This window comes from Pecten maximus, chromosome 14 (assembly GCF_902652985.1).
Source record: "Pecten maximus chromosome 14, xPecMax1.1, whole genome shotgun sequence".
NCBI lineage: Eukaryota > Metazoa > Mollusca > Bivalvia > Pectinida > Pectinidae > Pecten > Pecten maximus.
In genome coordinates this window covers 3639047-3653454 of record NC_047028.1, presented here as the reverse complement: position 1 = coordinate 3653454, position 14408 = coordinate 3639047, and the positions used below count along the sequence as shown (strand labels likewise).

General features: G+C 35.7%; 1 protein-coding gene across 4 annotated transcripts in view; it reads left to right on the top strand.

Moving 5' to 3' along the window:
- LOC117342018 overlaps window positions 1-14408 on the top strand; it is a 40016-nt gene extending 25608 nt beyond the window's left edge. For all 4 annotated transcript variants that reach the window (XM_033903962.1, XM_033903964.1, XM_033903961.1 and 1 more), the window contains 9 exons: window positions 50-151; window positions 451-574; window positions 1004-1354; window positions 2277-2612; window positions 3445-3765; window positions 4931-5290; window positions 9509-9660; window positions 10686-10857; window positions 11344-14408. In XM_033903962.1, the coding sequence (XP_033759853.1) occupies window positions 50-151; window positions 451-574; window positions 1004-1354; window positions 2277-2612; window positions 3445-3765; window positions 4931-5290; window positions 9509-9624 (1710 nt within the window). In that variant the 3' untranslated portion in view covers window positions 9625-9660; window positions 10686-10857; window positions 11344-14408. The remainder of the gene's footprint in view (window positions 1-49; window positions 152-450; window positions 575-1003; window positions 1355-2276; window positions 2613-3444; window positions 3766-4930; window positions 5291-9508; window positions 9661-10685; window positions 10858-11343) is intronic.

Genomic DNA, 14408 nt, shown 5'->3' with positions numbered 1-14408 from the left:
TTATATTTTATTTATGCTAATTCATAATTATTATATTTTGTTATATTAGCAATTTAGCGGGGCAGCAACAGGTGGTTCACCAATCGAGATGAACGAGAGAGACAGGGGACCGATATTGTCAGACGATACCCCACCTCCAAAGGAAGAAGAGGTCGGTCGTAAACGCTATGGCTAATTATATATAAAGTTCTGGAAATTATAAATCCAGATTAGAATCAAACATCTTTTTTTGTTTTCTTTAATTTTCTGAGTTAATCATCAAGTACCATCCCTGTTATGTATTTTTCGTGGTCCGTTATAACACGGTTTACATGTAAACAGATGTCTAGGGTAACAAATAGAAGATACAGATAATACTCAAGGCTATAGGAATGACATTATGGTGTATTTTAAAACGCAGTGTATCTAAAGCGGTTTATTCGTAACAATATTTGTTCTTTCTTTTTACAGGGAATGTCCTGTCGGAGAGTGTGTTCATTTGTAGTTATCATACCAATGATTTTTGGAGTTATCGCCCTTGTCGTCATTGGGATTATATATTTACCTGAGCCGACCAACCCGCCACCCACACAAAGTATGAAACGTTTACGTTATCTTTAATGTCACCTATAACTCCCCTTGTCGTAATACCGTTTTCCCTTTCCTTATTTGGTATGCGATCGTCAAGCTGACATTAAATGTGAGTTTGAACCTAATTAGAAAGTAGAAAGAGTTCTCATTGGTGTTTTTCCTGGAAATTATGAAACGGATACCCATTAACAATTTCTCTATTAAATGCATTTTCAAAGATTTTTCTATACTCACAAATAAAAAAAAAACGGAAACCCTTACAGTATCATTGTGGCATTATAGCACTACACGTTTTTATCACCATGTGGATTGAAAGCTAAATAAGCTATAAATCACTCGATTATCACGTCAAATGTTAGGTTGCACATGTTTATGTATATGTATGTATAAATCCATTCATTTTAGATATTTAATGCTTCCGGGAAATATTTAGTTCCAGAAACTATGCCATTTTGTCTTGGATCCATCTCCCCGAATTCTACCTCTTCCGCACAGTCCGACTGCCCACGTCTAGCAGCGAGTGTCGCCCTTGACGTGTCTAAAGTAATGATATACTCTCCCGGAAATCTGACAGTGGTCAATTCGTCCCTCTCTCTGTCCGGAATCACCAACACCACTGTGGCCGGGCTGTGGACTATCAACTGGTCGGATACTACAGGGAAACTGATCGTTTCACCAATTCAAACGGCTTTGACTTGTAACATGGAAGGAACATATTTATTTCAGTACCTTAGCCGTTCGGACGACCTAAAATACTACCAGCAGTTATCTCTTACTTATTTGGGTAAGTCAGTTCAGACGACCTAAATACTACCAGTAGTTATCTCTTACTTATTTGGGTAAGTAAGTTCAGACGACCTAAAATACTACCAGCAGTTATCTCTTACTTATTTGGGTAAGTAAGTTCAGACGACCTAAAATACTACCAGTAGTTATCTCTTACTTATTTGGGTAAGTAAGTTCAGACGACCTAAAATACTACCAGCAGTTATCTCTTACTTATTTGGGTAAGTAAGTTCAGACGACCTAAAATACTACCAGTAGTTATCTCTTACTTATTTGGGTGAGTCCTTTCAGACGACCTAAATACTACCAGCAGTTATCTCTTACTTATTTGGGTGAGTCAGTTCAGACGACCTAAAATACTACCAGCAGTTATCTCTTACTTATTTTGGTGAGTTAGTTCGGACGACCTAAAATACTACCAGCAGTTATCTCTTACTTATTTGGGTAAGTAAGTTCAGACGACCTAAAATACTACCAGCAGTTATCTCTTACTTATTTGGGTGAGTCAGTTCAGACGACCTAAAATATTACCAGCAGTTATCTCTTACTTATTTGGGTGAGTCAGTTCAGACGATCTAAAATATTACCAGCATTTATCTCTTACTTAATTGGGTGAGTCAGTTCAGACGACCTAAATACTACCAGCAGTTATCTCTTACTTAATTGGGTGAGTCAGTTCAGACGACCCAAATACTACCAGTAGTTATCTCTTACTTATTTGGGTGATTAACTCAACAGTTTCATTGTTGGAATTCGTGAAATTCCATGGAATGTTTTTAACGTTGGATTGCTTCAAAAACTTAATTTGGTTCAATTTTCTGTGGACACACATTACATTGATTTCTATATATATGCTATAAAATTACTGTATTTCTGCATCTGTTTACTTTATAACGATACCTTTGACGTATAATTTGTAGGTAATCTAGCGGATGTACAGATAACCGCACAACCATATTTGGAAGGAAATGGTGCCAGCAAATCCATATATCTCCGTTGTTCAATGAGAACCGGATGTCATCACGGAGTTATTGTCCCGGAACTTAATAAAGGAACCGATACGTTGTTTATTGAGGACGCGTCGTGCAGCTATAAGTTCAATAACTCCATTGGAGGTGAGGTCACTTGTACGACGATTATTGACGAAGACGTGTGGGTCTCCAAAGATGAAGTTGTATGTGCCTTGAAGCCAGAAGACGGAGTGCACAAACAAGTCCAAGCAGGGAGAATTATAACTAGTGATGTAGACCTCACAAGTAAGTTGGAAAACTGTAATAAAATTAACAAGAAATATCTTTAAAAAAGATAAACGGCATAGTTTTAATGGCGGTTATAATGTAAATCTACTGTTGAAATAAATCAACGAACTAATGCGTTTAAGCACGGATAATAAAATTATATCAGTTTGAATCATTTTTGGTGATAATAAGACTGCATTTGAATCAGGAATATAATGTTATCAATGTGTCATTTGAAAAGATACATCCACTTATTCAGCTTGCATTCGATCTTAACTTTGTTTCGTTTTTAACTGCATATCTGCATTTTGCATTTACCGCTATATTGACCAATCACATACTTCATATTGACCTGTAATGCCACCTGTCGCGTCATATCCGGGGCAAAAAGAATATTATACGGCTATGCCTAAAAATATATAACTCATTTTGTTTAAATATCGAGTCAATGAATCTTCTCACAATATTTACAGCCAGATTAAGATCCATGCCTTATGTGGAGGAAACAATAGATCAAATTGATTAAATCACTGCAATATTCAGTACGCTACATAGAAAGTGGTTACACAACGAGTGGACGATGTACAGTGTAAATAGTATTTCTGTCACTCAAGTTAGATATTTTTCATAAGTTACAAAATAAGAGCTTTAGCGCACTCAACCATCGTGTCAGCCAATGAAAACAAGTTTAGAGTTTACCACGTGGAGTACAAGACGTCTGTTATTCAACAGTTGTAATGTACATTTTTACTATATAATGTGCCTAGTTACGTATTTTATCTAACTTGATAATGATTTAAGTATTTCCACTTTTATTTGGTTTTAATCCGTCCTTTGTTTTCTATGTCAGATTATTGCAGTGCGGTTTCATTCACGATCGGCGAGTCTGGGCATATCAACTGTCGGAAGATAACAGACGGAAATATTGACATCGTGCTGTCGAGGAAAGGACACTATTTTGGTGACTGGACAAAACTGGTTACTATTTCTGGAGAGGGAAGCGGCAAAGCTCTCGATGACCGCCTGACATTCAGTGCAGTTAAATCTGCGGACATTATTGATATCAATATCACGATATCAGAGGTTCACTGCGGTGATAAAGGACAGCTAGCCCTGAACTACTCCGACGGCTCGAGTACTAATATAGATATTGATGTTAGTCCCAAGTCAGGTAAGAAAAAATGCAAATTGAACAAACGAAATACATGTGTATATATATTTTAAATGGCTTCATAAACTTTATTCCTTTCTAAATAATATTCAACAGATCAATAGTTTTTCCTGACCTATAGCATCTATGAGTATCATTGCGTACAAAAATCTACATGAACAAAGATGAATTGATAGCCAAGCGATAGCTTACCGAAATTGACCATATTTTAGTTTAAATGAGTACATGTACGTACGTACGGGTTTTTTTGGCTTTTAAACACATTTTGATTATATACAGAAAAAAAATCATGTACAAAACACTTTTTTGTCTGAGAATGAAACAGGGGAACACAAAACACTACTGTGTACTGGTACATGGTCATCAAAATAGGTTGGGTGTTCAGAAAGTAAGAGGCCGTATTATAGATTTTACTGCTTCGTGCGAGTAAAAACTCGTACTTAGACGGTTCTATAAATAACGAGGCACGTGTTTAACGAGCATCGTTAAAAAAGATATCCATGTAGGACATGTCATCGCTGGTACACTGTTAATATTGTAACCGCAAGAAAGTATGCAACCATCATGTTATGTTGACATTTGGATTTCTCTTCTTTGTCATTTTTTACACGGTGTTTAATCGAAATAGTTAGAAACCCGGATTCGGCCTTAATTAACATCACGGGTGTCGTCAATGAAGCATGACTCGCTTACTCTTTAGGAGCACCTGGTCGTATTCTCGTTGTACTTTTTCAAGGTTTCCATGTAAACCACTTTTTCACATTTTGACCTCGTTTTTTTCTATATCGGGTTAGAATAAGGGTTTCGTCATCTTGTCGGTACTCTCAGTTGTTTTTATCTTCGTTTTATCGCTTTTGAGATAGAATAAGGGTTTCGTCATCTTGTTGGTATTTTTACCTTCGTTTTACAGCTTTTGAGATAGAATAAGGGTTTCGTCATCTTACCGGTATTTTTACCTTCGTTTTACAGCTTTTGAGATAGAATAAGGGTTTCGTTGTTATGTCGGTATTTTTACCTTTGTTTTACAGCTTTTGAGATAGAATAAGGGTTTCGTCATCTTGTCGGTATTTTTACCTTCGTTTTACAGCTTTTGAGATAGAATAAGGGTTTCGTTGTTATGTCAGTATTACAGTATGTACATATAATGTTATTACGTCTATACCAGGTGTTATTTCACAAAATTGTCCAGCATCAGTGACTGCCCAACTCCATGCCGCCAACAACCTCCAACTAGTCTGCTCCTGGTGTCCCGGTCATAAGGTCGATGAGGTTATTGTGAATCACACGAAGACGACCGAGGGCGTTACATCAGAATTACAGCCATTCCCAATCTCCTTCTATTTGGATCAACTACAAGTATACAAAACACAGAACCTGACAATACAATTTACTCAGGAGTATGGTGTAATGAGAGTGGTTATAAACCGACTTAAAGGAGTTGGATGTAAATATGGAGACGACTACACCGTCACCCTCCGCTCACCTGAAGGATCATCTACCAGGAATATACGTGTTAACATCACAGGTAAATATTATATATTATAGGTGTTCATTTAGCATCAAGGATGTAAGATCGCGCATAGGGGGACACAGAGGATGTTATCCACAAATATAGATATTGTGGTATACAAGTGTTAAACTAGTGTTAAACTAGAGTAGTAGTGTTGTCGGTATACAAGTGTTACACAAGTGTGGTAGTGTTGTCGGTATACAAGTGTTTAACAAGTGTGGTAGTGTTGTCGGTATACAAGTGTTTAACAAGTGTGGTAGTGTTGTCGGTATACAAGTGTTACACAAGTGTGGTAGTGTTATGGGTATACAAGTGTCAAACAAGTGTGGTAGTGTTGTAGGTATACAAGTGTTAAACAAGTGTGGTAGTGTTGTCGGTATACAAGTGTTAAACAAGTGTGGTAGTGTTGTCGGTATACAAGTGTTAAACAAGTGTAATAGTGTTGTCGGTATACAAGTGTTAAACAAGTGTAGTAGTGTTGTCGGTATATAAGTGTTAAACAAGTGTGGTAGTGGTGTCGGTATACAAGTGTTAAACAAGTGTGGTAGTGGTGTCGGTATACAAGTGTTTAACAAGTGTAGTAGTGTTGTCGGTATACAAGTGTTAAACAAGTGTGGTAGTGTTGTCGGTATACAAGTGTTAAACAAGTGTGGTAGTATTGTCGGTATACAAGTGTTTAACAAGTGTAGTAGTGTTGTCGGTATACAAGTGTTAAACAAGTGTGGTAGTGTTGTCGGTATACAAGTGTTAAACAAGTGTGGTAGTGGTGTCGGTATATAAATGTTAAACAAGTGTGGTAGTGTTATGGGTATACAAGTGTCAAACAAGTGTGGTAGTGTTGTCGGTATACAAGTGTTAAACAAGTGTAGTAGTGTTGTCGGTATACAAGTGTTAAACAAGTGTGGTAGTGGTGTCGGTATACAAGTGTTAAACAAGTGTGGTAGTGTTGTAGGTATACACATGTTAAACAAGTGTGGTAGTGGTGTCGGTATACAAGTGTTAAACAAGTGTGGTAGTGTTGTCGGTATACAAGTGTTAAACAAGTGTGGTAGTGTTATGGGTATACAAGTGTTAAAACAGTGTGGTAGTGTTGTCGGTATTCAAGTGTTAAACAAGTGTGGTAGTGTTGTCGGTATACAAGTGTTAAAAAAGTGTAGTAGTGTTGTCGGTATACAAGTGTTAAACAAGTGTGGTAGTGGTGTCGGTATACAAGTGTTAAACAAGTGTGGTAGTGTTGTCGGTATACAAGTGTTAAACAAGTGTGGTAGTGTTGTCGGTATACAAGTGTTAAACAAGTGTGGTAGTGGTGTCGGTATACAAGTGTTAAACAAGTGTAGTAGTGTTGTCGGTATACAAGTGTGGTAGTGTTGTCGGTATACAAGTGTTAAACAAGTGTGGTAGTGTTGTCGGTATACAAGTGTGGTAGTGTTGTCGGTATACAAGTGTTAAACAAGTGTGGTAGTGTTGTCGGTATACAAGTGTGGTAGTGTTGTAGGTATACAAGTGTTAAACAAGTGTGGTAGTGGTGTCGGTATACAAGTGTTAAACAAGTGTGGTAGTGTTGTCGGTATACAAGTGTTAAACAAGTGTGGTAGTGTTGTCGGTATACAAGTGTTAAACAAGTGTGGTAGTGTTGTCGGTATACAAGTGTTAAACAAGTGTGGTAGTGTTGTCGGTATACAAGTGTTAAACAAGTGTGGTAGTGTTGTCGGTATACAAGTGTTAAACAAGTGTAGTAGTGTTATGGGTATACAAGTGTGGTAGTGTTGTAGGTATACAAGTGTTAAACAAGTGTGGTAGTGTTGTCGGTATACAAGTGTGGTAGTGTTGTCGGTATACAAGTGTTAAACAAGTGTGGTAGTGTTGTCGGTATACAAGTGAGTGTTGTAGGTATACAAGTGTTAAACAAGTGTGGTGGTGGTGTCGGTATACAAGTGTTAAACAAGTGTAGTAGTGTTGTCGGTATACAAGTGTGGTAGTGTTGTCGGTATACAAGTGTTAAACAAGTGTAGTAGTGTTGTCGGTATACAAGTGTGGTAGTGTGGTCGGTATACAAGTGTTAAACAAGTGTGGTCGGTATACAAGTGTTAAACAAGTGTGGTAGTGTTGTCGGTATACAAGTGTTAAACAAGTGTGGTAGTGTTATGGGTATACAAGTGTTAAACAAGTGTGGTAGTGTTGTCGGTATACAAGTGTTAAACAAGTGCGGTAGTGTTGTCGGTATACAAGTGTTAAACAAGTGTGGTAGTGTTGTCGGTATACAAGTGTTAAACAAGTGTGGTAGTGTTATGGGTATACAAGTGTTAAACAAGTGTGGTAGTGTTGTCGGTATACAAGTGTTAAACAAGTGTGGTAGTGTTGTCGGTATACAAGTGTGGTAGTGTTGTCGGTATACAAGTGTTAAACAAGTGTTTGTAGTGTTGTCGGTATACAAGTGTTAAACAAGTGTGGTAGTGTTGTCGGTATACAAGTGTTAAACAAGTGTGGTAGTGTTGTCGGTATACAAGTGTTAAACAAGTGTGGTAGTGTTGTCGGTATACAAGTGTTAAACAAGTGTGGTCGTGTTGTCGTTATACAAGTGTTAAACAAGTGTGGTAGTGTTGTAGGTATACAAGTGTTAAACAAGTGTTTGTAGTGTTGTCGGTATACAAGTGTTAAACAAGTGTGGTAGTGTTGTCGGTATACAAGTGTTAAACAAGTGTGGTAGTGTTGTAGGTATACAAGTGTTAAACAAGTGTTTGTAGTGTTGTCGGTATACAAGTGTTAAACAAGTGTGGTAGTGTTGTCGGTATACAAGTGTTAAACAAGTGTGGTAGTATTGTCGGTATACAAGTGTTAAACAAGTGTGGTAGTGTTATGGGTATACAAGTGTTAAACAAGTGTGGTAGTGTTGTCGGTATACAATTGTTAAACAAGTGTGGTAGTGTTATGGGTATACAAGTGTTAAACAAGTGTAGTAGTGTTATGGGTATACAAGTGTTAAACAAGTGTGGTAGTGTTATGGGTATACAAGTGTTAAACAAGTGTGGTAGTGTTGTCGGTATACAAGTGTGGTAGTGTTGTCGGTATACAAGTGTGGTAGAGTTGTCGGTATACAAGTGTTAAACAAGTGTGGTAGTGTTGTCGGTATACAAGTGTTAAACAAGTGTGGTAGTGTTGTCGGTATACAAGTATTAAACAAGTGTGGTAGTGTTATGGGTATACAAGTGTTAAACAAGTGTGGTAGTGTTGTCGGTATACAAGTGTTAAACACGTGTGGTAGTGTTATGGGTATACAAGTGTTAAACAAGTGTGGTAGTGTTGTCGGTATACAAGTGTTAAACAAGTGTGGTAGTGTTATGGGTATACAATTGTTAAACAAGTGTGGTAGTGTTATGGGTATACAAGTGTTAAACAAGTGTAGTAGTGTTATGGGTATACAAGTGTTAAACAAGTGTGGTAGTGTTATGGGTATACAAGTGTTAAACAAGTGTGGTAGTGTTGTCGGTATACAAGTGTGGTAGTGTTGTCGGTATACAAGTGTGGTAGTGTTGTCGGTATACAAGTGTTAAACAAGTGTGGTAGTGTTGTCGGTATACAAGTGTTAAGCAAGTGTGGTAGTGTTGTCGGTATACAAGTATTTAACAAGTGTGGTAGTGTTGTCGGTATACAAGTGTTAAACAAGTGTGGTAGTGTTGTCGGTATACAAGTGTTAAACAAGTGTAGTAGTGTGATCAGTATACAAATGTAAACTAGTGGTATAGAATTCGAAGTGTTAAATTAGTGAAGTAGTGTGATTGATATACAAATCGTAAACGCTTTTTGTGGATATGTTGATCATCTTTGGGTAAATCAGATCCGAGTGATTTTGCTTTTATTGAGTAGCTTAGTATTTTACACATTTTTTTTTTCTGATTTGTACCACAATATTTCTAACATGTTTCTCACATGTTTCATAACCCACAGGCCATTATCAATAGGTTTTTTTGCGTATGAAATAGTAAAAGTAGGATGACTGGAGTTGAAATGGCTTCATTTACGTTTCCTCATTTCGTATAGAGGACTCGATTCATTCTGTAATTTTTTCTCTCTTTTTTTTGTATGTCAATCAAATAAATATCAGTTGATAATATATTTTCGAAATAAGCGATTAAAAACTTTTTGAAAGGTATATATAACAGAGTAACTATTCCAATTGTATATATACATATACAATTAAGGATAATAAAGCGTGCCCTTCTTTGTTTTCACTAGTTCCCGAAAGTTTGTATACATATACCTTTACCAACCCCCCTGTGATTGCCAACCAGGATTTAGAAATTGAGTTCAAGGGATTCATAGGCTGTGCTGTTACGTCATTAACTGCCTAGAAGAACGGTATTTCACTTCTGGCAGACTCCGTTAAGGTAAAGTATTTAGTCAAATAACGACATACAATGTTGACTGTAATATACTTAGTTTACACGAATAACGACATACAATATGTCGACTGTAATAATTAGTCTACACGAATAACGACACACAATGTTGACTGTAATAAACCTAGTCTACACGAATAACGACATACAATGTTGACTGTAATAAACATAGTCTACACGAATAACGACATACAATGTTGACTGTAATATACTTAGTCTACACGAATAACGACATACAATATGTCGACTGTAATAATTAGTCTACACGAATAACGACATACAATGTTGACTGTAATAAACCTAGTCTACACGAATAACGACATACAATGTTGACTGTAATAAACCTAGTCTACACGAATAACGACATACAATGTTGACTGTAATAAACATAGTCTACACGAATAACGACATACAATGTTGACTGTAATATACCTAGTCTACACGAATAACGACATACAATGTTGACTGTAATATACTTTGTCTACACGAATAACGACACACAATGTTGACTGTAATAAACCTAGTCTACACGAATAACGACATACAATGTTGACTGTAATAAACCTAGTCTACACGAATAACGACATACAATGTTGACTGTAATAAACCTAGTCTACACGAATAACGACATACAATGTTGACTGTAATATACTTAGTCTACACGAATAACGACATACAATGTTGACTGTAATAAACCTAGTCTACACGAATAACGAATACAATGTTGACTGTAATATTATTAGTCTACACGAATAACGACATACAATGTTGACTGTAATATACTTAGTCTACACGAACAACGAATACAATGTTGACTTTAATATTATTAGTCTACACGAATAACGACATACAATGTTGACTGTAATATACTTAGTCTACACGAATAACGACATATAATACTGTCTGTAATGATATTTTCTGATGTTGCATCTAACGATACATTTTGATATGATGACAGCGACATTGCACCAGTGATAGGATTTAACAAATAGTTGTTGTTTACTGGAATGTAGACCGCGGATGAGGATATCAAGGCTGCCCTTGCTTTCAAGATCGTGTGGTCGTATAATCCTGTAGAGTCCTCTATGAACAACAGGATTATCAATGCGTCCGTTTCCTTTACCCCGCTGGGAGAGACATCACCCAGGGAATATGATGTGAGACAGAGACTAATTGTGCTCCCAGGTGAGGCTTGTTGTAGTTATAACATTAAAGTGCTTTCTTATTTATAACACAGGCTTGTTGTAGTTATAACTACTAAAGTGTTATCTTATTTATAACACAGGCTTGTTGCAGTTATAACAATTAACTCAGGCAGTCATCTGGTCAAATATACCAAGTATATGGTACTGTTTAGTAAAGGCATGCCTTACTGTCGGCGTCCTGATCTAAGTATCAGTATTGTATTACGGTGTGTGATATGATATGTGATGTGTGATATGATTTTATATATGATATGATGTGATATGATATATGATATGATATGATATGATATGATATGATGTGATATGATATATGATATGATATATGATATGTGATATGACATACAGTGGTAGTCGTATGTGAATATGAAATTAGAATGGAAAAACGTCAAAATATGTCTACCCAACGATTTGACGACACCGTGATTAATTTCGATAATATCTAATGACATTCTTTTGTTAATTTCAGATAATATTTGTACTAACTCTCCATTGTGTAACGTGCAACACCCGTCTGATCCGAACCTGTATGTCTCGTGTTCCGCTGCTTCCACCGTAGCGGCTGTAGCTAAATGTCCTGCCGGCCTCAGTATTACATTTTCAGATTCAGACACTTGCTTCGGACAATGCTTATAAGATAGCTCAGCTATTTCTATTGTCATCAAGGTCGCAATGGACGCTGTATCAACTTCTCTGGTGTCAGCTTACCTATATCCAAGGTTAAAGAAAATGATTTGTATTGGAAACGTCACACAGAAAGACCAAAGTATTCCTCTATTAATACGATGTGAAACTCGTGTGAATTTGACGTCTTGTTGAAGAAGTATGAAAGGTTTTGTATAATGTATATGTGTGATATATGTTATTTGATCGTGTTAATTACTGCACATTCCCCGTCGTTGTAGTTTCTTTTTAGAAATAAATATTTAGAAAGCATATTATCTACGTAAAGTAGTATGTAAAGATTGTAGTCATGGCATGAAAGGGGGGTGGGGTGGGTTCGGACAATTTACGTTGGAGGTAAAGTATGTTTTGTATCTAAATCACTTCAAAAAACATATCAGGATGAAGGGAAAACCTAGACAAATGTACTTGTATCTTTCGTATATTTGACAAAAGGTTCATACACTGTAAACATATAGGAAAAACATAGAATGACATTTTTTTACAACCACATTATTTTCTAGGTAGTTTTTGTGAATATTTTAATTGTATTTCAAATACTTGTACTCAATCACATTAGGATGGCGGAAGAGTCTTTATGTTGATACAGTATTTGCAGAGTCCGTTTAGGAAAATTGCATATTATAGCTAGATTAAGTTCACATTTGATAATTCATTCTGACATTATAAATCCATCACAAAAGATTTATTTAAATGAAATTTAACTAAAACTTAATATCATACAATTTCTGTAGTATTTATGAATATGTACTAATACTAACTAGTATTTAAATGTGTTAGTGATTTGTTTATACTTAGTTAAATAGAGCAGTCAATTTTGTGGACGCACTGTGTTATATCGGATTCATTATGTCGCATATAATAGCACAATATATTCAATAGTTTGTGTATGTATATTTATATATATAACATTGTCTCATTTTTATATATTTCACCATAAATATATAGCATTGCCTCATTTTTATATGATATTTCGCCATAAATATATATAGCATTGCCTCATTTTTACATAATATTTAATCATAGATACATACTTAACTTTGCCTCATTTTTATATATTTCACCATAAATATATGTAGCATTGTCTTATTCATATAGTATTTTACCACGAATATATATCGCGTTACCTCATTTTCATATATTTCACCATAAATATATATAGCATTGCCTCATTTTTATATAATATTTAATCATAGATATATATAGCATTGTCTTATTCATGTAATATTTCACCATAAATATATATAGCATTGCCTCATTTTTATATAATATTTCACCAGATTGTCTTTCACTTATGACAGGTTGTAGCTTATAATATCCTATTTATGCAAGCACATGTACAGTTGTGCACGCTGCTATATATTTATAATTTCGTTTTTGTTGAATAGAAGGTGAGCGCGATAAACAAGACAGAACTACTGGTATTAACATGAAGACAACTTTTGTACTATCAATAGACTGAAGATTACATTTTGATGTTATTTTACAGACTGTATTAGCCCTTTACTGCGTTGTTACCGGTAGAAACTGCACTGTGTTGAATGTCCACTCCCCCACTGCTTAATGTGTCCACACCCAAACAGTATGATGTACCACAGCGTCAATCATCCTGGTGGGGCGATTTTTCGCGAATCCCGTATGATGTACCTTTTTTTTAGATCCCTCGTTGGTCGGATAGACCATAGCTGTCGTGCAGACATGGTCATGTGGTTTCAGTGTTTCCGTTGGAGGGGTCACTACTCTTTGTCAAAAACTTCCGATCTAAGGAATAGTCAATGAAAAATGACATTCGAAATTTTGATACTTGCTTGTCACACGAATCATTAAAGTTTAAGTAAATTAGTAATTGTTTGTTTGTTGTACTTACAATGAAACAAACGCGAATAAATACCAGCAAAAAAAGCCAAATTAACATATTAATACACCGTTCATGACTTCCGGTTGGTGTGTGTCGTCTGCTACAAATTGTCCTATTCTCTTTGTACTTGTGCGTTTGGTAGGACGTTGATAATATTGGTCATAAATGATCTGTGGTAAAGTCAAAATTAGATAATTCAGTTTAATATGGTATATTGGTATTAAGAGTTAGTAATCAACTAATCATGTCATGGGTCTGAAGCGAGATTCATTACATTGTATACACGTACGTACTAGGCTAGCTAGTGCAACAGTGTGGGTTTGTTAGAGTGCGGGAACCTGCCTTATCACCTCGAAAAACATTAATTTCAATTTGGAACACTGTCCCTGAATAACATTCCGGGCTAACTGCTACTGGTGTCAAGATACGTTAACTCGTGTACGATGTAACTAAATTGAACCAAGGCTACAACTGCACAGTGTATACGTATGAAACTTGTCATACAGCGACATTAATAATAGATATAATTATTGATAAACTATTTGTCAATTTACGAAATCGGTGAATCGCTAATATTGTATTTATTTAATTATGTATTATTGATCGGATAATATGTAGAGTATAATGTAATGAAACAACTACATATACATGTATTTTGGTGAAGTTTGCTAGGTACATTCATTTGAACCACATGGAAAGCATGCCGTCCAATTCAAATAACAGCAACAATTTATGAAATTGACATGTGCTTATAAAGATTAATCACTAGGATATAAATACTGCATTATTTATTGTCAATTTAATGCAAAAAGGCAATTGTGAAGCAAAGCATATTTGGAACTGCTTGAATATTATATACATCTATATAAATTGCCAAGGCTGTATTGGATTTTTGATCTTTTAAGGATAATTAGTATATGTAAGTAATGAATAATAATCCGTTTTGATGCATCTCCCTTTTAATCAATATATCAATAAATAATGTTGTTGAA